We start from the raw sequence: 24,351 nt of genomic DNA on the forward strand, positions 1-24,351 counted from the left end.
CCTCTGAGGTCACGTGACCCCCCGAGGTCACGTGACCCCCCTCCCCGAAGTCACGTGACACCCCCCCCCCCCGAGGTCACGTGACCGCCCCCCGGAGCATATTAAAGAATGAGGGGAGGAGGAGGGGTCTACCCTCCCCTCAGTACCCTTCACTCCTCCTCCTCAAGAGCTGCGCTCCAATTCGGCGTTACAGGGATTTGTAAACGGCTTTCACTCTTTTCCGCTAGATTTAGCGGGGAATTTTTCCCGCTAGTTTCCGCTAGATTTAGCGGAGAAAATTTTCCGCTAAATTTAGCGGAGAACTTTTTCCGCTAGATTTAGCGGAGAAATTTTTCCGCTAGATTTAGCGGGAAAATTTTTCCGCTAGATTTAGCGGGGAATTTTTTCCGCTAAATCTAGCGGGGAAAAATTTTCCGCTAGATTCAGCGGGGAAATTTTTCCGCTAAATCTAGTGGGGAAATTTTTCCGCTAAATTTAGCGGGGAAATTTTTCCGCTAGATTTAGCGGGGAATTTTTCCGGCTAGATTTTTCCGCTAGATTTAGCGGGGAAATTTTTCCGCTAGATTTAGCGGGGAATTTTTTCCGCTAGATTTAGCGGGGAAATTTTTCCGCTAGATTTAGCGGGGAATTTTTTCCGCTAAATCTAGTGGGGAAAATTTTTCCGCTAGATTTAGCGGGGAAATTTACCCATAATGCACCGCGCGGTTACGCTGACGGCGACGGCGACGCCGGCGCCGCTCAACCGGAAACGGGCCCCTAAGAGCTGCGCTCTAAAAGGACTTCATCATCCCCCAAGTGCACCGACGGTGCGGTCACACATTCCCCTTCCCCTTTTGATAAAATGAGAACTGCCTCTTCAATCTCTCTGGCGGTCTTACTTTTATTACGCGCCAAGATCGTCAAGTCACTAAATATAGGTGATCAGCCGTATCATGGACGCCACATACTGATTCTTCGAGAACAAGTCTTTGTCGAGCTGTTGGTGTCTTAAAGAGATTAAGATATTATCTTCCAACAAAAGTGAAGCGTCAAATTTATTTCGCCCTTGTGCAATGCCGCACAAGTTACTGCCTTTTAGTGTGGTCAACGACATCCCAAACAAATCTAGACAACGTTGTATCGATACAAAAGCGAGCATTGCGAGCAATTGGTAACTTACAACTCTTTAAAAGTGCCACACCATATTTTAGGACATATCAAATACTCAACGTAAGAAATCTACATAAATATAAACTATCACTTGAAGTTTGGCGGCAATTTCAGCTCGGTAAATTGGTGTTCCATGCTAAGTACCGCGCGAAAGATAGCCCGTATAATTTAAGGCGTCATTTATTAATAAAATCGCGTTCTCGGACGAATTATGGAGACCAGAGGTTGAGTTTTCTTATACCAGACCATTTAAGGGATACTGAACCAAAGAATTTAGTGAACATAATAAGTGACCCACGTTCTTTCCACGAGCCAGCAGCCGCCGGTGTGCGCGAGCACACGCAACGAAAATGACGTCAAAGACCTCCATTCGCGCTTAAGAGGACAGTGAAATGCATGGGCTTCGGTCCAAAGGAGAATAAAGACAGGCTTTTCATCTTTACAAGTGAAAGCTACGTGCTTGTTAGACCAATTAATCGCTTACCTTTTACACCAGACACCACTGTGTAGTAAAAAACTTGCCTTTATTGTCCTTTGGCCCGAAGCCCATACATTTCACTGTTATCTCAACCGCGAACGAAGGTCTTTGACGTCATTTTTGTTGCGTGTGCTCGCGCACACCGGCGGCTGCTGGCTCGTGGAAAGAACGTGCGCCACATATTACGGACACTAGATTCCTTGGTTCAGTATCCCTTTAAACCAGAACCCGTATATGTTAGCTTCATTGGAGTGCGTACGATCACTCTATCAATATAAAGATATAGTAAAAGAACATTCACTCACAGGGGAATAAAACCGGACGTGTTTTAAGCAAAACGCTTAGGATGATAACTAGCAATTGTCCTTCCACGTCATGTTTTGTGATATATTTGTTTTGTTTTGTATAGATTTTTAGTTTGTCGTGAAATTGTATCATTCCTCATTTGTTTGTTTTTGCTACCGTTGCGGCCAAAAGGGTGGCATGCCCCCCCCCCCCCCCCCGTCAGGCATTTATGCCTTTAGCCATGTCCCCTGAGACATCTCTGTACCGTTATATCTTAAATAAAAATATCAACAACAACAACCTACTGCAATGTACCACTAAGTGGCCAGCGGGGGAGGAACGGAGAGAAAGGGAATGCTCCCTATTAAGGTGTACATTGGACAAACGGGGAGGTGCGTGAATGTGAGGGCGAGGGAGCATTCACGCTCCCTCGCCTTCTTTCCGTTCCTCCCCCGCTGGCCACTTAGGTACATCGCAGTAGGTGCGGCTGCGTACCTATGTTTAATGACTCGACAATCTTGGCGCATAATAAAAGTAAGACCGCCAGAGAGATTGAAGAGGCATTTTCCATTTCATCAAAAGGAGGAGGGGAATCTGTGAGCGCATCGTCGGTGCATTTGGGGGATGATGAAGTCATTTTTATCAAGGAGTATGGCAGGCACGTGTGAGGGTGATAACGTAGTAGGAATCTGGTTGGTTGGGTTGTATTTTTGTGTCTTGATTGGTTCTTTCCTATGCTCCCTGGGTTTATTTTCTGGTTCGCTTGAAAATGCATGAGGAATGTAGGATTGCGAAGTACTTCACCTTTACGCTACCGTGGAGACTGGCACGGATCGCTGGGTGATTGCCGCCTAACAACTGGATACCGATATCAAACATTAAACAGGTATTGCAGAAACCTGCACTTTCAGCCGATGAACGTCGCATCCATCCAGATTTCAAACTTCAGAATAATGTTGTGTTCCGAAGGGACTCGACGATGCTACTTGGATTGTGCCGAAACCATTGCAATGGCAGGTAGTTCGGCGTTGCCATGGCGAATTGGGACATGTCAGAGAAGATAAAAAATTCAAGGAGAGAGAGAGAGAGAGAGAGAAAAAAAACATGTTTATTGGAAATATGAAGAGGTTATCCCACGGGAATTTGCAGGATTGCTACTTCATACATGGGAAGGGGAGAAAGAGGCTAAAAAGACAAAGAAAGAAAAGGAAAGAAAGACAACTTTGAGGATGGCTGTTAGTTAGTTTTGGAGCGTGTTCTACGGTGTTTTATCAAGTTGAGTCGTTTGGAGAAAATGAATCGATGAGCTCGTCGGCTGAACTCCTTGCGATGTTGATGGCCAAGGCCCCAGGAGATGATTGAACGTGAGCGGTTCGTTGTGAAGAGCCAGGGAGCTTATCATTTCCTTTCTTTGGTCAGCGTAGAGGGCGCAGTGACAAAGAACGTTTTCCATGTTTTCTACGACGTCACAGCTCCCGTAGATGGAGGAGTCCAGCTGACCGGTGAGATTTAGATAATATTTCGTTGAGGCCACGTTCAGTCGTATTTGGTGAAGAGCGGTTTTTGTCCGACGTTCGAGCCCCCGGGGAGGGCGAAAGGTAAGAAAGGGGTCTATGCTATGAAGGTGTCTGTAGTGATATAATGGATTCGCCCAGAGGGTGTTTACTAGAGCCGCAGTAATGCGGTTGGTTGTAGCTCTGGCGTTTGAATGTGAAAATAAAATTGCCAGGCTGGATGTAAGATGATGTGCATTCTTGGCTGCAAAGTCAGCACTTTCATTGCCTCTAATACCGCAATGGCTCGGGATCCACTGTAAAATTAGTGTGTGACCATTATTTATAGCCTCTTTATGAATTTTTAGGATCTGATGTACCAGCTGAGCATTAATGTTCTTGCTTTTGGTAGATTTAAGGCTCTGAAGAGCTGCCTTTGAATCACTAAAGAGTGACCAATTGTTTGGGGCACTCGTAGAAATAAAGTGAATTGCTTCTCTAATCGCTACTAGTTCTGCTGCCGTCGATGATGTTACATGGCCTAGCTTCCCCTGGAGTATTTTATTCATTGATGGTATAACAAAGCCGCAGCTGGAAGTTTCGTGAGTAGAAGTCCTATCAGGGTACACATGAATTCCGGAACGGTGATGCATATTAATGGTTTCTAGAGAACGTTGCCTCAATACCTCCGATGGAGTATGTTTTCTTGAATGTATCCCTGGAATATCTAGTTTTATAGAAATTACTGGATATATCCATGGTAGTAACAACGAGAACTCTGCTGGTTCAAAATCTTGTGGAAGATCCGCGTTGTCAACATTCACGATTTGAGAAAAACCAGACGCGCTTTTGCTGTTTCCGATATCTGCTAGGTAGTGGTATTTGTGCCTTGTTAGGTGGCGGAGGTGCGCTCGAAGGTTTTCTTGAAGTCTCAGCGCGCCAATCGGAACAGCCTCTGCCTCAGCTACAGTTCCGACATTTGAGGTGCATCTTGGGAACCCTAGACAGGCTCGTAGAGCTTGAGCCTGCATACCTTCCAATGTTCTTATATTTGTACAGCACATCCCATGAAGTACCGGTAGGCTGTATCGAAGGAAGCCGACAAAAAGGGCGTTATATAGTTGAAGAAGGGCGGCTACAGAGGCGCCCCACTTAGTGCCAGTAATGAATCGGATGAGCTGAATAATGCTGAGAAGCTTTTTTTTTTCATTTGCTTTATGTGCAGCGTCCATGTCAAAAACTTGTCCAGAACTATTTAGAGGAATCTGTGCGTTTTCACATATGATATCGGATAACCATCAACTGTCAGACAGTACCTATGAGTACTCTTTCTGGTAAATGCCATAGCAGCTGACTTTGATGGGGATAGAGATAGTCCACGGTGTTGTAATTAGCTGGAGATGATCTCAAGTGATTTTTGTAAGCGGATTCGATTAAATCTCTGCGTAATTGATGACGTCCATATGCATATGTCATCCGCGTAAAGTGTAATGTTGACGTTCCGGGTAAGTTTGTTTACGAGTGCCAGGAGGGTAATATTGAAAAGTGTAGGACTAAGAACTCTGCCTTGCGGCACGCCTTGAAATACTGAATGCTCTGTCGTTTTCCCGTTTGCTGTCAGCATGTGAACTGTTCGACTATCTAAGTAGCTTAATATCCACGCGTAGAGACGTCCTTCTATTCCTGCATAGCTTAGGGTGTCATGGATAGCCTTGTGACTTACTGAGTCGAACGCGCCTTTTATATCTAGAAATACAGCGGTAGTGATTCGCCGACACTTCCTTTGTTCTTTGATGCTAGTTGTGAAATCACTGACGTTGTCCAGGGAATTCCTTCCTCGTCTGAAGCCTGCCATACACTCAGGGTATATCTCAGATTGTTCAAGGTACCATTCTAGTCGTGTGTGAATAATTTTTTTCATCACTTTGCCGACACAAGAAGACAACGCGATTGGACGGAAAGATAACAAGTCGAGAGGCGATTTACCTTGCTTAAGGATAGGTACGATGCGCGATGTTTTCCACTCCCGGGGTACCTGGCTAGTTTCCTATGACATGTTGTAAAGTTTTAAGGGCCTCTCTCTACCCTTGTTACCAAGATGAGCTAATGCTGAGTAAGTTATACCATCCGGTCCGGGAGAAGACGAGTAGTTCAATCCGGAAAGTGCATCTTCCAGTTCACGAGCATCAAATAGGACGTCCATGTGGTTACACGCTCGGGTCTGACTATGAAGTTTAACAAGTGTTGCCACCGGATTCGCAACATTTTCTGTAAGTTTTTTTGCATTAGGCTTCAGCCAAAACTAGTTCCGAAACATCGTGTTTGAGTGCAAGTGCCCGGAAAGAAGGACGCTGTTGAGGTGGTGTCCGCAAGCTCCGTGCTAGGTTGTATATCTGAGAAAGAGGCCTGCGTGGATCTAAAGTTACGCAATGAGCCCTCCAACGGCGCCTAGCCAGTTTTTCTAGGTGACGTTTTATACGTTTTTGTTGGCGTTTCGTTTTGCGCAGATCTTCAGGGTCGTGTGTTTTTCTAACCTTTCGCTCGCATCTTCTTCGAAGCGCGCGAAGTCGTTCATATTCTGCATCGATGACAGTGTAGGTTCGAGGCAAGTTATATGTTTTCGTGGATTGCTTCACAACTTCTTCAATACCATTAAAGAACTCTTCGTAGCTGTCAAATTAATCACACGCGTTTTCAAAGTTAATTTTAAAAAGCGACCAATCGGTGCGCCTAATTGGAGAGGATTCATTATTTGACCCAAATTCCTTAAGGAGAATGTAGGTTGGAATATGGTCACTGCCATGGCATTCTATGTCTGTGAACCACGTAATGAAATTCGAAAGACCTGCACTAGCAAATGTCAGATCCAAGCAGCTACTCATCGTAGTTTTAAGGAAAAAAGTAGGACTTCCGTCGTTCAACGAAAAGAGGCCATGCTGATGGGTAAGTGTCGGAAGTGAGGTGCCCCGGATAGTTGTCTTCACACTTCCCCATAAGGGGTGATGAGCGTTAAAGTCCCCCGTTAGAATGTGCGGAGAGGGAGTGTTTTCAATAATTGAGTTAATACGTTGGGTGTTAAACTGAGTATTTGGCGGAATATACGCCGCGAATATTCACCATATTCGCGGTATATACGGTAATCGTTTTTGACAGTCAACGCTAAGTACTCGTTGTTAGCGTCAGGTGGAAGGGCGTGAGAAATATAGGTAAGGTCTTGCCGAACCGCGACTAGTACTCGGCTTGGAGGTGTACCTCGCGTCCAGCGAAAAACCTCGTAAACGGATAGACGAAAATCACTAGCAATGTTTGATTCCGACAAGGCTATGAGAGGAAATTGGTACTTATGGCAAAATTGTCGAAAGTCAGATAGTCGGCTGCGGAGACCCCTTGCATTCCATTGGAAAATGGTTGCTTGTGACCGAATTTGCTCTACAGATAACATATGTAGGGTAAAAGGGAGGGCTCGGACAGAGCATAAAGTCAACCAAAACCAAAATTCTAAGCGCAACACTTCCATACCTTGTAAAATAGATCTTTGCGGCTTTAAAAATAAATAAATAAATAGGCTGTGGTAGTACATGTATGGTGAAAATCGGTAGTTGCCTTGGAGCAAAAATGTCTCCTTGAAAGCCAGAGTGTTAGCTTGTGAATCAAGAGTACGGTGACAAAATTCGTAAATAATATTTAAAAAAAAAAGCTTACGAAATTTGTGTACATTTCCCTGTAGTCGGGGGTTCCCTGAGGTCTGTTTTTCTAGCGATTGAAGCATAACATGACCAGTGTTCGTTTCTCCGGGTGAGGCGAGAGTGGTAAAACTTCAGAGTACCCTTACAATAAAGGACTCTAATGAAAGGATCGCTTCAATCGCGTGATGGAACGTTGATGCCGGTGGAATCGTTTTCAATATTTGACGAAGTGCGGTGAATACCAGTGGTATTATGGTTTTGAAAAACGATGTAGTACCTGTTTCCCCAGCCTGGTTTGGCGCCGAGGTACGCGAATCGGAAGGCGCGTGTGAAGTGATGTACGTCTTTGATGTTTTGTTTTTCCCCAAAAGATGGTTTTCGTGCTTCTCTGAGTGCGGCTGTTGTAGTAGTCGCTACAGCTCCAGGATCGTCGCTTTTGTTCTCCAGGCTCTTAAGACGAGGGTACTTCTGAGCATTTAGTGACGGCACACTACTGGTGGTGATTCTGGACGCTGGTTTGCCACCTTCAGTCGTTTCCTTGCTAGCCTGACGTTTAGCGTGCACGGCATATTTTGCCTCGTGAAAAGTGGTGTTGTTTTCTAGCCGATACCTTGTAACTTCAGTCTCTCGTACCTTGACTGGGCACTCGGCTGTGTTAGAGGCGTGCTGTCCTTGACAGTTAACGCAGTTGGGATTGGCTTCACACGTGCCTTCGTGACGCAGTCCACATCGATAACACAATTGAAACTCTGCTGTGCACGCAGCTCCAATATGGCCAAACTTGTAACATTTGTAGCACTGCAAGGTACGTGCTCGGTAGGGGATCACCTCAGTTCTTACAAGCCCCACTTTCACGTGCTGAGGAGTTACTTTCCCTGTGAAGGCGACTCGCAATACGGGTGACGTCTTCCCAGGTCGCTTCACCTCTGCCACGCCAACGGAGGACTGCAGATGAGTTTTAATGTCGTCTTCTGTGCAGTCAGGGTCAATGTCTCGCAGAATTCCAAAACAGTTTGAGCGATCTCTCGGCAGTAAGGCTCTGACCGGTACGGTGCATAGCTAGGACAGCTTGAGAAGCTCTGCTTTAAAGAGAGGTCGCTTCACATTAACTGCGACAATGTTCCGAGCTTTGTAAATCCGGACAACACTCACGATGCCTGGAGCAACGTTGTTCAGGTAGTCTGTAAGCTTGAGTTTGCTGAGCGACTCAACCTTGTGGTTCTCAGTCGGGATGTACAATACGGTGCATCCAACTTGTAGGTTGCCTTCATCCTTGAGAGGTGAAGCATGACACTGTGGGTTCGTCTTACGCCTCTTCTTTCCCTGAGCAGTCTCGAATTCATCGTCGCCGGGCAGCATGTTGTCGTCATCGCAGGCAGACACGATCGTAGAGGAAGTGCAAGTCATTGTATCTGTAGTCGGTTCCTTGGGCGGAATTTGATAGCCGTCTTTGAAAGACGTCCCCGAATCTGCTATGTCTTGCAGGGCGGCGAGCATCAGTTGGTCTGTTGATTCAGGGTTCATTTTTGCAGGAAGCTTAGCCTCCCTGAAGGGGGCCCTTCGCGAAGAGAGGTCCGATACTTCTTTGCTGTTACGTAATCGGTGGATACAAAGTGCAGGCCCGCTATTTAGCAAATATTTGGTTATATGTCAGGGGACACAAATAGAATTACCAGAAGCAGTGTCGTCGTCCAAAAGGATATCCAATAGAATTACTGGCTCACAGGAATTAAGTACTATGTCGGAGGTATGTGGCAGCGTGCACAGAGTGCCTGTACCGCAAGCGCCCTACAGGAAAGAAACCGTGCGCTTCATTACACCGAAAAGGTCGGTCTCCCATTTCACACTATTTATATCGACCACTTGGGACCGTTCCCAAATCCAGACATGGGAACATATACCTTAATGTAGCCGTGGACGCGTTTACGAAGTTTGTCATGCTCGCGCCTGTTAGGAACACTAACAGGGTCAAGCGACTGCACGCTGTTTGCAATACATCGTTGGACTTTTTGTACCACCGTCCCGAGTATAGGCAATTTTGTTTAGACCTGTAAAGAAGCACGCTATTAGTAATTATGCTCTAGAGATTGGCACTGACCGGATTGAAATAGTTAAACAGCGCAAAAGGCTAGGTGCCATTTTCGTTGCGCACCGAGGAGTGGCGTATACTAGCTCAGCTTTCAAGAAGTATTGTAAAAAAGCTGGCCATGCTCTCGTTTTGACTTAAACGGCTATGCCCGGTGCGAATGGTCAAGTTGAGTGCTTCAAGAAGACAATCACTCCAGCGATTAATGAAGATAAAAAGGATGAGCAAGAGTGGGATGAATTTGTTGTTCACGTCCAACCGAGTCTCAACAACACCTATCGCAACGCGATACAGAGCATCCCATTGAGCGTGCTGCTGAGCTACAAGTCAAGAAGCTTGATCAAAAATCATCTAGACACCGCTTTGCGCACGCGTTTACTCAAACGCACGAGGTCATGTCAAGTTGACGGGCGGCCGCTATCCAAGCCATCCGACTTGACCAAGAGAAACAAGAGCGCCGCTACAACAAAAAGCGTCAAGCACCGATATTTGAACTAAAGGACATCATCCTAGTTTAGCGTGGACTGACGGCGACCGGAGAATCCTGCAAGTTGCTACCGAAGTAGAAAGAACCCTAGGTTGTTACGAAGGGACTTCCTGACGACACTTATCGCACCCAGGACATACCTGGGCAGCAGCGCAGTCACCACCTCCCAGCCAACAAAATGAAACGGCGTGACATTTTTTACGCCAATAGTAGTGAAATTGAGGACAGACTCAAGCGAGGACACTTGATTTACAGGATGGTCGAGTGTTGGCGACATCCTTGAAGACGATGAAGAAAACGCGCAAAGTAGGTGCCACCATCCGCGTGGCGCATTCAGTAGCTCTCATGGCAGGCACACCTGCCCCCTTGGCGCTAATTAAATTTTCTCTTATTCTTTCACCAGTTTCTATGTTCCCGACGAGGTTCGAACACTAGTACCGTATACATAAATCAACATTAACATACTTTGTTATTTATGAAATCCTTGGTCTTATCGCGATGAACGATCTACAAAAAAAAATTGGGGGCTCCATTCCACGCTGTGAAGGTGGTTAGCCAGCGAAGCTGTGGAATCACCTGCAACGATTGCCCACTGCACTATACCAAACTATTGACGAATAAAAAGTAAATGCAGAGCACCAAAACTTTTTATATATGAAAGGCTAGTGACGTCACTCCACACGTTGCAAGCTGCCGTCGCTGCGGCAGCTTGCGCAATAGTAATATTTACCGAGAAACGTATGCGATGAGCGCTACGTGCTTCCCGTTGTTATGAGGAACGCCTTATCACCAATTATGGGGTTTGGATGCTTGTTGTTTATTGAAACGAATGCTGTACTATATTCCGTATGCGGTATATGCACTTTTTTCAATCGCTGAAAGCTTTTTTTAAAACTTTCTTTCCGTGAAGACGCCGCCACGAAGAAATCCGACCAATGAGTCATATACAACTTCGCTGTAAAAATCCTCGCAAATAGTCCGCACTTGTAGATATATAGTCCGAAACGAACACAATTCAACTTTTAAACGTGTACAGGTCCGCGGACCATGCATATACGCCTTAAAATAGGGTTACCCACCTGTTCCCAGTGTCAGGACTTGGACCATCTTGAGCCGACCACTGTTGGCTGACGTTGTTGGCCCACGAGTGGCTGCCATACGTTGGCTACATTTACTTTTTGCCAACCGTCGGCCAGCCACTCTTTGATTGGTCTGCACTCGGCTTCACATTAAGCCCGACCGCAGCCAACCCTACGACCCGATGGACCCAATCAAGCAGGGCCAAAAGTGTGCCGCCCTGGCGCCTGTCTGTTTTGTGCGTTTCGCAGGCTAAACCAATCGCGCAAGGTAAATGCGGCGTGATTCTGTGCTTTTTGTCGTGCGTGATTGGTTATCGTAGGGGATAAAAAAAAACGCACAAAAACGACGAGCGCCGTGACGATGCATTTTTATTAGCGTTGCTCGATTGGCTCCGGGAGGATCTCTGTAGTCTGACCTAGAGCAGAGTTATTTATACTGAGAGAGTTTGGTCAATGGGCGGAGCTTGTTGCTTGCTAGAACCAGCGGATTTCGCGATGACACAAAATGTCGTTACTTCTTTGTCTTGTTTATTCCTGGGAAATCGCATAGCGTTCCTACGAGTCAGAGCCACAAAATGGCGCACGGATGTAGTCATCTTCCGGTTGTCAAACTACGCTGCTGTGGTTGCCAGGCTGGCAAAATCTTCTTAAGAAGGTCAGACTCTCTCAGTATAAACGGCTCTGATTTAAAGTGAAACCAAGTGTCGCAAGCACAGGCAAAAACGTGAGCTTCGTTTCATCTTTCTTTATTGTGTTCCAGATTTCAACGCGAAGGAGCACACTGACGGATAGGAACCAAATTCCTGACAATTTAAAACTACATAAGCCATACATTTAGTGCACCGCGCGGGACGCTTATCGACACTGTCCGAGTTGAGACCGAAAGCGAGGCAAGCCTTAAAATAATCCATTGCCAACACAGTATACAATAAATAAACGAGGACGTATTGGGGATGTGGGCAGAACACCGAACGCGTTCCAATTAGCTGACAGCAGTCGAGTGAACAACAGATGGCAAAGTGCTGGCAACCATCTTTGCCTCCTTAGGCCACGGGTGGCGACGTTTTCGCGAGGTGCAACACGAAGAGACGTTACGCATGACGTGTATACGAACGTGGTACACTCGCAATCGACGGAATGATCGTTAAATTGCTTACAAGCTTAATACGCTTGAGCGATATGCTTAGTACCCTTGGTAATACTGGATTGGGACGTGGTTAGCGTGACGCATATGACATATTCTTTGCTCGGGCGCGCTCCCTGACGGTCTTTCATTGGGCAGGGTGTGCTCCACGTTGATTGGCTGGCTTTGGAGCGGGACCTTCCTCGTGACGCCGTTGCGGCTAGCTTCATTCGAACGAGCTGTCCTTATAATCGTCAGAAGTTTTCCTGAAACGACAAGAAAGAAGAGAAAAGTGCAGAGTAAACGGCATTACACACATCGGTTATTGTACACTCTTTACATAATATACCCCGATTGAAGAACAATCGACGCTGCGTTGGGACTCAAATTGTACGTTCACACCCTCTCTGCTATTACAATGAGGTATCTACGGGTTTTTAGACTGGTGATATTTTTTAGCGAATGAACAGTTAACATATAAAAAATTGTAGGGGCCCCAATCCACGATGTGAAGGTGGCTAGCCAGCGAAGCCTTGGTATCACCTGCAACGATTGCCGACTGCACTAAACAAACGATTGACGAAAGAAAAGTAAATGCACTGTACCAAACATTTTATTTTGAAACGAAATTGATAACTGATTTCTGATCACTGTGCTACCGTTCTCACTGTAGAGAGATTCTTAGCTAACGTTACATCAACGCATGACCCATGCTCGGTGGTTGGCTGACTTGGAAAAGGTTTGGCACAGTGCATTTCCTTTTCTTTCGTCAATCATTTGGTATGGTGCAATGGGCAATCGTTGCAGGTGATATCACAGCTTCGCTAGCCAACCACCTCCACAGCGTAGATTGGAGCCCCAACTTATTTTCTTCTATGTTCATCCCGCACAGAGCGCAGAACGTTTATGCTCTTTTGCACATTGCCTCATGCTTGGCCCAGTGGCAACGCACCCGACTCGCGCGCAAAGACCCCTGAGCCTCGAAACTCGTGAAACAAAGTTGGGGCTAAAGTTGGCGGAGCGCACCGATTGGCATAGGCCCTATCACGACGATGACTTCGCGTTTTTTTTCGACGACGTCCAATCGGCGCACTCCGCAAACTTTCGGCTGTAACTTTGTGTTTGACGAGTTTAAAGCCCCATAATCAACTCCTAAAGGCCGTGAAGCTTTCTTTTTTTTTTTTCGCTTAAAAATGTATGGAATGGTTTTTTGTTGACTACTGTTATGCCGACAACACGGAAGACATCTGACCAACAAGTCATATACCACTTCGCTGTAAAATGATTGTGGGCACCCCGAGTGCAACCTGATATTTAGCGTACAGATGAACTATTTTAAGGTCCGCGTAGCCGACACACAATCCAGTTAGATATTTGTAGCCCGTCGTTAAAAGAGGCCACAAATGTAAAGTGTGATAATTTGTCAAGTTTCATAGCCGTAAATTGTGTTTCGCATTATTCAACGGCAAATTTAGATACAGCATATAGGATGCCGGAACTAAAGCACATCAAAGTAGGCGAAAATTGCCAGATCGCCCAGAAGAAACCTTCTTTTAGCGTTTAGGAGCTCGTGTCGCAGAAAACCCGTCGTCGGCGTCGGCGTCGGTGTCGGTGTCGTCGTCGGCGTCGGTGGGACCAAAATATCCATAATGCAACGCGCGCAGTCTCGTGACACACGTGACGTCACAACTGGCTGCGCGAGTTGCATTATGAAATTTACCCGCTAAATTTGGCGGGAAAAGATTTCCTCCAAGTTCAAGGGAAAATTTGCCCGCCAACTTCAGCGGAAAAATTTCTGGGCCAATATAGCGGAAACTTTTCACGCCAAATATAGCGGAAAAGTTTTCCGCCAAATTTAACAGAACAATTTCCCGCAAAATTTAGCGGGGCGATAGGGACATGACGTCACCGGCACGTGTGACGTCACGCAAACACGCTTGCACAGCTTGGCAACGACCACGCGTTTATATGAGGAGGCTTTGCGAACGGGGCCCGAAAATGCTATCGCGTTCGACTCTTAAAGGGATACTGAACCAAAGAATTTAGTGTCCATAATGAGTGGCGCACGTTCTTTCCACGAGCCAGCAGCCGCCGGTGTGTGCGATCACACGCAACGAAAATGACGTCACAGACCTAAATGCATGGGCTTCGGGCCACAGGAGAATAAAGATTTAATAATAAAGAGAAAATTTTACACCAAACACAACTGTGTAGATGAAAACCTTGTCATTATTCTCCTTTTCCCTGGAGCCCACACATTTCACTGTCATCTTGATCGTGAATGGGGGATATGATGACGTCAATCTCGTTGCGTTTTCTCGCGCACACCGGCGGCTGCTGATTCGTGGAAAGATCGTGCGCCACTTATTATAGACACCGAAATGTTTGGTTCAGCATCCGTTTGCTGCTGTCCTTAGGTGAACAGAGCCTAAATACGTCTAACGAATTCTGGCGCCATCAGTCGGTTAAAGCGGGAAGCCGATTAATGGGGATAAGAGAGCAAGTGGTTGGAGTCACAGTACGCGCACGCCGCAGCACTGCTATATTAAAGGGATTGTCCGACAAAACTTTGTCTTTTAGAAAACAATTAAATTATATTATCATTGCTTTTAGCAATATCATAGGCACAATATCCGAATTTTTAATCCTCCGCCGCACAAGTAACTCAATTTTACACAGAGCACAACTGCTTAGATTGCATCTACAAAACACTACGCGTTTTGGTTGGAAAGAGCGGAAGCTCTGATAACATCAGACGAAGAGAGGAAACTCAGCTTCTGACTGCTGTCTCAGCCAAATAACTTTGTTCTAAAAAAGGCAAGATTTAGGGTATCGAGTGGAGCTCAATTCTTCGACCATCATCTTTGTACGTAACATCAACCATGTTGATCGAAGCCAGGAATAAGTCAACGCCCGCGACTTTGACGTTACCATGCCTGATGTGACGTCACGACACGACCAGCCATGCATACTGGCGAAAATTGGCATGACGTTTTGTATTCATAGTCATAATTGAATGAACAAATAGTGGGGCCTCTTTTAATGAAATAAAAACACATATGACTATATTTATGCTCTCTCTACGTGACCAGCGCAAAAACGTAGTAACTTCTGGATATCATCGTACAATCTCTTTAATGCGGAATGCAAGTTCGACTGCTTCTTTTGTAGAGGTTGTGGTGACGTCAGAACGCCAAGTTCTGATTGGCTCCGATTGAAGGATAGTGGGTAGCCCTAAAGGCAGCTTGCTTTGAGTTCTGCCCACTATCCTTCAATCGGAGCCAATCAGAACTTGGCGTTCTGACGTCACCACAACCTCTACAAAAGAAGCAGACTAACTTGCACTCCACATACGAGTGCTTATTAACACGACACCCACCAGTCTAATAGTAAAGAATATTGCGCGAGTTAACGTCTTGCACACGTACGTATAACTTAATCTTAACATAATCTACGAGTTTTGAACACACAGACTACCAGAGAAAAAATTCGGAAACATGAGACCGAGCCTTCATGACGACAATGGCCCCGTATTGTCTAAAGCGCAGGAAACTTTTCAGGCAATTCAACTTTCAGAAACTGCCCGCCTGTCTATACCCGGAGGTTAGATTATTTTCAAAATGTGATGCTGTACTTTTTAACGCATCCAAATTCCGGCGTGTTTTATGAATTAGGGTTTTGTAAATTTTTTCTGGACTCTCTTTTGACGACAGCTAGCTCCACCTTTTCGTTAATATAAACGGTGGTTCCTGGAGCGCTTTTCCGCCTGGTGTGTTTAAAGCGTCCTAAAAACTGGTCCCTCGATGACCGCTTGATCACGTTAGAGATGGGTCATGTGGTTGCCAGCCGCGATCCGTATCAGGGCAGCGGTGTGTGGATGTGGCAGACGCAAGTTCTGCTGCAGGTCGATGTCCAGCTTCACAGTCCACGGAAGCTTTAGCAGCCGGGAGTCGGGACTCCGCAACGACAGCGACACTCGCGTTCGTTTGTACCAGACTCCTAGCACTAACCGCCAAGTTCGTGACATGCGACAACACGACACGCGGACTTCTGTGACGCCATTTGTTGTCCCTTCGGGACCACTTTTATTATATAGGCGGGATGTATGACCCTATAAAAACACCAGTCGAAGATACATTCAGAGCAAAGTAACTTTCTTCTCTTTCTTTAGAACACTGCAACCTGTTCGCTCTCGGTGTACACTTTCTCCTGCTTTTGTCACCCGGGCGAAACATGCCGAGTCATCGGGCTTGGGGCACCTGCGGAGCGTCTGATATTCCGCAGAAGACGTCAATGGCGCACGCTCAAAAGGCATTTCACAGCACATGTAGGCAAAAATAGTGGCGCGCAAAAGGCGATAATTGAAAAAGGTTTATAAGCTGGAATTGTCTCCGTTCGCCCGCTTGAGAGGATCTCAATAAAGGCAGGTTCACAAACCACCGTCTGCTTACGTTACGTTATGCTATGGAAGCTTACGTCTGCTTATGTTGAGAGTCACCTGAACATCCGTGATTCGTGTGAAGCTTGGCAACCAGTTCAAACAGTAACCTTGCGCTTGACATTCGATACACGAAAGTTCTGCTGACTTGTATAACGTAACGTAAGAAAACGTAAGCAAAACGGTGCTGTGGGAGCCGGCCTTAAACGCCGAAAAACAATACGGCATCTATTGGAAAAAGTAGATATTTTATTGATACGCACGTTCGCAGTGGAAATACCAGCAGAATTGGCTCTGCTTGAGAAAAATGTCTCAAGTTGCTCAACAGGTTTTTACGAAAAAACAACAAAAAAGACAAAAATGGCTGTTTATAGTTAACTAACACAACCTTCAAAATCGTTGTGGTTATCTCAAACTCATATTTGCATCTGTTGTCCAGCTTCACACAGATGAGCTCCGCATATGCAAAATGCTTGCCAGCTATCATCATCATGCCATTTGAAGCCGCCATATTGTTTTGTTTTTTCACATCTTCCAGCTCTGGGTGAGGCGCATGATATGATATGATGATAAAATATTTCTCTTAGCTCTGGAGAGCTGCGGCGCAGCAGAAGGGCAAATTGCACATACCGTGAAAGCCTGCGGCGCCGCTTCTAATGATGATGAATTCACGACCAACTCTATATAGAGTTGGTTGTGGATGAAATGGTATTATACAGATGAATCGTGTGGATGTTGATGATGATGATTTTGACGTGTGAGATGATGATTATGTTGATGGGAGGGTGAAAATAGTGAAGAGCGTCAGGCCTAGCAGCGGTCTTAACTACGGTGGTCTTCGCGGGGCCGCCACGGGCTGCTGATTTCTAGAAGGCTGATGGTGAATTCCGCTCGCAGATCTCGAGCGCTCCAAGAGCGCTCCATTTGGAGCGCGCATATTCCGCTCGCAGATCTAGCTCGAGCTGGTCATCTTCCTCTCGTAGATCTCTGGCAGCGCCCGCTCCACGGAGCGCATCAAACCCCACCGAACTTGCTCAGCGGGATTTCACAGATCTTTCCGGAAGTTGACAGTGCCCTCGCCATTTCCTTCTAAATCTGCAGTGGGCATGCTCGGCGAGGTTGGCGAGGTCGGCGGGCCGGTCGGGCCACGGTCGAGTCGTCGAGTTGGATCTGTGCGCGTGCGTCGGTTGTTTACGCGGTATTGTGACGGCTCGAACGCTTCTACCTCGCGTAGGCCAGGGATACAAAGCCGGGAGTGTGGAGCGTGGTAAATAGTAAGCGCTGACATCTGTGATCGTGAGAGGAAGAACGACAGAAAAGCCGGAGGCAGACGCAAGGTTAGGCCGGTTCATTCTGCAGCCAATGATTGTTTACCTTTTTACACTGCATTCCGCCGGCGTTTTCCCGTGAAATAAAGCAAGAAGTGATTAGGCAACGACCGCGCAAGTGATGGTTTGTTACCTCTGTGTTTATTAAAGTCGTACCAGAAATCTGAACTCCACCGCTGGTAATCGCTGTCCGTGCCCCGCCGCTTTGAGGCGGCTGAAAGGTATACGTGACGGTGCCGAACGCGGACGTATTCGTGATTTGTGACATGGGCGCCGTGGTACGTATAATTTCTCCCGGCCTGTGTCGCGTGTTATTTCTGTAGCTAGGCAGTGACAGTCGTCGCTGGTCGTCGGAAAGATCAGTCGGCTGAGGCGTTGGTGGGCTTGTCAAGTTCGAGCAGTGGCCATTTTGAACGGCGGAGGGGGAAGCGTTTGGGAGGGACGTGGGGGAGGTCGCTCCAAAAATGCGAGTTTATCTTCCCCTCGTCGATTCGGAGCGGGTTCCACGGAGCGAAATTTTGCCTCGCGGATTTTGGAAAGCGCTTCGGATCTACGAGTGGAATTCACCATAAGTCTCGAACGCCCAGCGAGTGCTCCCTGCCTGCCCAACGAGCCGGCCGACTTTTCGGTGACGCAGGGAGTCCAGCATTTAACTTGGTTTTTATGATATTAGGACAATGTATTTGTGCACTCGATGGGTTGCTGTAGAGTTTTGGTTCAAAGAAGAAAAGAAAGACGGCCGTGAAGTTCTGTAAAAGGAACTGTCGGCAACGAGGTCGCAAGAATCTTCACTCAGGCAGTGAACTTGGCCATCCAGGTCAGTGAACGGTTTTTATCGAGCACGTGATCATATTTTAGATTTACGACTCTCATTTTGCCGGGATCATTGTGTCTCGGATGAAACTATTGGTATGGAAACACGCACAATATGGCGTAAATTTGTTAATTGATCACGAGTACACGAGATGGCGCTTTTATTTTTGCATATGGTCTATTTTGATGGCTCTGAGTATATGTGGTAAGGCTCCCAAAAATGCAGCCCGTGTACTTTACCGCAAATCTACCTCCACGAATGATAAAACTAAAGATGTTATTAAAAAAAAAAAAACAAAAAAACAATGCGCTGTGACATACCGAACGTTACGTTTCACGTGCTTACTTTCGTCGTGACCAGTGTCAGAGCGCAGACTCTTCGTGTTAGGTCGAGACCACGGTGTGGTCTAGACATACTTTCAGCCTCGTCCTTTACCGAGCACCGTCCGTGGTAGCGTGCAGCAATTGTTTCTCCCAAGTGGCTCGCGAGAAAGCGGACGCACCAGATTTCTAAAAGTGAGCCTACGGATCTTGCAGTGAGTCTGATGGAACCTGGTGGAACCTGATGGAACCTGGGGGAACCTAATGAAACCCGAAGGATTGAGTGTGTGGAGACATTTCGAATCAGTTCTTCGCATAGGGACACTCTCCCGTCTATGCGAAGAGCGCGGCCAGGCTTATTCTGCCACACCATTATTAACAACCGTGCCTAAATCATAATCCATTGGTGTGCAGTTTAAGAGTGCGAGAACACTCGTTTGGCTGGTATTCTCATTTTTTTTATTTATTCAGTTAGGAATGCTGCGGTTCTCCATCAAGGGCCTTAGACTGTTAAAAAGAAAAAGAAATGACTTTCACACGAGAGCGGTCTAATTGAACATACAAAAAAAGGAAAGTGCACACAAAAGTGATATAGGTAACAAATAAATAAAATTAAAATCATATTATATTAAACTAAAACAAAGTTAAAATTATACTACATTAAATTAACATGGGAAAGATAGATTAAGTAAAAAAAATTAAAATATTAAAAATACAGAAATCTCGACCATGTTGATTATGCAATTTTAGTTTTTTTTTTTTTTAGTTTACCATTTTCAGCCACCCTGCACATGCTATTATTGCTTTTGTAAATATACTGGTATAAACCCCCATAGTCAAACCCACAATTTTAAATTATAAATTTAAATTTTCTCTTCTCAGTATTCAGTACTAATAAACATATCACGAAAATATGCCATTCTTGAAATATTTGAAGTGAAGTCACGGTACTTCCTTTATAAGGCGTGCCATTCCAGTAACCTTCATCAAATGAACTTCCCTCTAAAATCAAACTTCTCTGCAAAGAAAGAAAAGAGAATTGACACGTAAGGCCCTAAGATATTTATAAACCCGATCGCGTAAGTACTCTAAAAAAAAAAAAAAAGGGTGTATTCTTACACCCTTTGTCCCATATAATACACCCCAAAACTTCAGTTCGACGTACAGCGGATTGACGTCGATCTGACGGTACTAACTTTCACGAGAGGCTTGATAGCCATGCAGTACAACTTATTAAAATAGCTAATGTACGTGTTACTGACTACAAAACAAAAAAAAATAATCGGGGTTTTCTTGGCTTTACTGCAAAACCTCAGTGTTTTGTTTCTGTGGCATTTTATACGTACTTTAACTATTTTATAAGTTATACCACATGGTTCTCAAACTCATCGTAAAATTTGGGGCCGTGTGTTCGACTATAGTGCGCTGTACGTCGAACTAAAGTTTTGGGGTGCATTATATGGGACAAAAGGGTGTAAGGTGACCCTCTTTTTTTTTTAGAGTGATAGAGGTAAAACCGGATATGACTCGACACGTTTGAAGCATACTAGCGAAAAGAGAAGGAGCGACAACAGCAACAAGAACAAACTAAGCGACATGTATACATGGCTTGCACGTGATGTCATATGGCACCGTAACAGCCGCCATTGCTCCCTCCCATTCATGTCCCTGTACCTTCTGCAGCACATATTTTTACACCATCGAATTTGTTCTTCTCGGCAAGGCTTGCCGTGAAGAAGAAATTGAATGGCGCTCAATGTACGCTGCAGGAGGTACGGGCACCGGAGAGTGGTCCGGAGCAACGACGGCTGATGTGACGTCAATGCAATTCATGTATACATAGAAGCAAATATCAGCGTCGTACCATTCCCGAGCCGGTTTCCGTGGTTGGCCGGTCCCCCATCCTCTTCGGCCACCACTCGAAGCAAGGCAGAGTTATCACTGTGGGCACGATCCTCTCCAGCATATGTTCGCCAAATGAACCCAGTATCGCCCTTTGGCGTGACCACCGCTAACGAGAGCAATTAGAAGCAGACGAGCTCTTCGCAGTCTTAGCGCGTCATCAGTCCCCAACACGGAGCCCTCACTATACTCCGTTTCCCTAGGATGGACCGCGGACAATGCGCCACGAGCAATTAAAACCAATTCAGTGCCGCGTTAGTGTCACGTGATCATTGGAAGGCGAGCAGCCGTGCTCGGGGCCCGCATTCACGCGACACTTTCACGCCGCTGGATTGGCCGGGATGACTCGTAGCGTGAGGATGCGGTGTGTTCTGAAGTTAGAGGGAGCGTGTGCTATGTTCACCGGCGAAGGTGAAAGGGCCGTGGAAGGTATACGTGCTGTTTGGACCAGCCATATACGTATACATACAAGCAAATATCTTTCCCCACGCTAGAAGAGTTTCGTGTGGGGAAAGGGAGACGCGGTTGTGTGGTCCTGCGAGCACGCAGCTTGCTTCGCGCTTCTCAACCTATAGGAGTGAACGGAGCACATTCACGCAATTACGTGCCCAACTCTGTGTTTGACCTAGGATAGAGTGCACTTCTCGTACGCCCCTTTGACAATCATCCGCGAAAACTCTGGCGCGAATGATGCGGCCTTGGTTTTCCTGTATTGTATATAGAGAAAAAAATGGTTCCTAATGATCGCTCTCCGGTCGCTATCTCGAGCCGCGGGCCTTCAGTGTTGATCGGTGAAAGGAAACTTGTTGGAGACCTATCTATACGCGCCCTGAATGCGATCTATTCAGTGGAGCTGTTCATACTGAAGGATTCGCTCTGCGCGCGCTTCTGCGCGATCAATGAATGCGTCGTCTGCCTTTTGCTATGGGCTGACAAGGTGGGTCTACAGCCACTAAATAAGCTACGCTTCACAGTAACGAAACTTACCCATCTTGGTGCTTAAAGTCATGGTTGCCAGTTGTGTGAAGCTTTGTCTGCAATCCCAGGAAACAGTTTTTCGTCCTCCACATATGCTTATACAGTTCGCGACAGAGCAAAGCAATATGAGCTTCCTAACACCAAATCTAATGCCGAAGACGTCGCACTTTTGAATCATGACGATCGGGAGTTGCGTCTGCTCTGTACGCACCAAGATGGCGGCGCCCACAAGAATATCGGGGAACAGAGTGCCCATACTCTAAGCGTAGCTCATTTAGTGGCTCTGGGTGGGTCTTACGGCAAATTCCGCTGGTAGATTTCTCGAAAATTAGCTATAAAAAAATCGCGATCCTTTTTTTCAAAAGGATCGCGATTGGTCCACGGAATCGTGACGTCATGAAAACGATTGGCTGGCGTTTCTCGGCGTAGGATTACATTTTCCTCTGAGAGGCATTTCCGGTTTTTTCTTAGCTTGCAACCGACTATAGATACGGAGCGATTTTTTCTCTTGGAATCTCTCTGCACGTGCAAACGCGAGCTATAGCGTTTACTGCTCTGAAGGCGCGAGCATGGAGCGAGTTTAGACGTTTAGATCGCTCCAGATCCACGAGCGGAATCTGATACGAAACAATCATTCATTGTACATTTCTATATTGAGAATGGTGATTGTTTGTAGAAAACGCTCGTATTAATTTTCTAAGCAAAAACGTTACACACACAAAAAAAAATATCCTGCAAAAGAAAAAGAAGAATGCTACGTTTTTATATAGAAAGCGGTAGGTTTGCCTTCTGATGTATGGTGACGCGAATACTATCCTGGTCGCAAACGCAAATCTTGCACGTAACTAGAGGTGCGTGTTTTCAGAGTTTATTTTTCGTCAAATTCGGAGGGTGTTTTTCAGTTTATTTTTGTTTGATTCCCAATTATCCGAAATTCGGAGTTTAGTTTCGCAGCGTTCGGTATTAAAAACAAATAAATATTATACAAATGTATGCTGGAAAAAAAAAAAAAAAAAAAGAGAACGCGATTGTATTAGTCAATTACTTTTTCAGTTCTATTTGGCGGTGGTGCCATTACTACTGGCAATACTAATTTGTCCTACAAAAAAGTTGCACTCAAATGTTTCTTCGATAAATGTCGATACCTAAAAATCAATAAATTCCTGGAGGTAGTAGCTGGGACGCTTGTATCCATTTCATACTATTCCATCAACCTACCGCGCGGCCGCGCGAGGTAGAGTGGTAAAGGATGCAATAGGGAAGTTTCAACTGTGCCTCCTCCTCACTTTAAGGCTGCGGTCCCACGGCAGCCATCTTGAACAAGGCGTTAGTTCAACCAATAGATGGCGACACGTACCCGTGGGGTGGCCGAAACATTGGTTAAGGGCACAGGGTAAGGTAAAATGGAAAAAAAATCGATTTTAGTTTTTTTTGCAATTTGAAAAGTTTAGTTCTTTCTGCACATTTTCCATTGTCCCAGTGTTTTTAGAAAGCTATATTTTGGGCTGAAAATCACTTCTTCCGAAAGCAAGTAGCAGGTGACCACGCCTCCTCTTGGGATACACTCCCTGTTTATCGATGAATTGTCCAACAAAACAAAATCAACACAAGACCTAAAAGCTTGTCCAGTGACAGATAATCTAAAAAAAATTATTTCGCAACTATTGCATAGCTTTTTTTCAACCAAGACAATCACGAAACGCTGTGCACGTTTTTCCCAGGTGTGTACCGTGCGTACATTCAAGCGTCTGTGTTTTCGTAACGACAAAATGGCACCATTGGATGCTGTTCCTTTATTCAATGGTGGCAGCATTGCAGAAGCCAATGTTTTGAAGTTTTGTAAATGAAACCCTGTGTGGAAAACCATCAAGTGGCTGAAGGAAGTTGACGTCAATCTAATATACTTTACGGACCAAGCGACATGGCAGGTCACAAAAGAGGCCCGGCAAGCAAGGCGATAAGCCTAAAGGCAAAGACATGACTTTAGCAATGCCTTTCAAGCTGGCGGCTATTGAAAAAATGACTCTGAGGCTGTTGGTGCCAATAGAAATTCGTTATTCACCAGTTTTTTTACTTTAAACTCAATTATCTCAAAACAGTGTTTTTTAGTACCGAGGTACCATTTTTTTCTTAACGTGACGTTATAGAGGGTTGATTTTTTATTCCTACCACATACATGGGTGTTCAAAAATACTGAACTAAAATTAAAAATGTGCACCTAGCAGTTTTTGAGTTACAAAGTTTTTAATAGATAAAAAGAACTAAAATTTCAGTACTAGAATAAAAAGATATTTAAAAAAAATCTAACTTTAGATTGGTTCAAATAATTCTAGTTCAGTGGATAAAACACAATATTTCGAACAAAATGATATATACATGACAGGAATACTCCTAGTAGTCACCGAGAAAAATGTTCCTCAACATGGCCTCAAATGCATGGGGAGTATAGGACTTACCCTGTGCCCTTAACAGTGGGATGGCTCGAGCACCATCACGTTCCCCTCGTGGCCTTGCTCGCGCCGCTGCCAGCTGTGCTCAGCTAGCTCAAGTAGCGTGGCCCATCAAACATATGTATCCGAGAATGCCAGGCTGGGTATAAATTGTTCTCTGATATAGGAAGATGCGGTTCGGCGGTTGTAACGGGCTTTCGCAATAAATCTTACCAAGAAGGAATCAAATGTTGATTGACGTGTCAATATTCTATC

The 24,351-nt window shown here is 45.6% G+C and overlaps 1 protein-coding gene across 1 annotated transcript in view; it reads right to left on the bottom strand.

Moving 5' to 3' along the window:
- Positions 1-11,477: 11,477 nt before the first annotated feature.
- LOC8052735 overlaps positions 11,478-24,351 on the bottom strand; it is a 211,815-nt gene continuing 198,941 nt past the window's right edge. The window contains exon 4 of the mRNA XM_029986532.3: positions 11,478-12,132. Within this exon, the coding sequence (XP_029842392.1) occupies positions 12,093-12,132 (40 nt within the window). The 3' untranslated portion in view covers positions 11,478-12,092. The remainder of the gene's footprint in view (positions 12,133-24,351) is intronic.

This window comes from Ixodes scapularis, unplaced genomic scaffold, assembly GCF_016920785.2.
Source record: "Ixodes scapularis isolate PalLabHiFi unplaced genomic scaffold, ASM1692078v2 PGA_scaffold0__279_contigs__length_252992795, whole genome shotgun sequence".
Classification (NCBI taxonomy): domain Eukaryota; kingdom Metazoa; phylum Arthropoda; class Arachnida; order Ixodida; family Ixodidae; genus Ixodes; species Ixodes scapularis.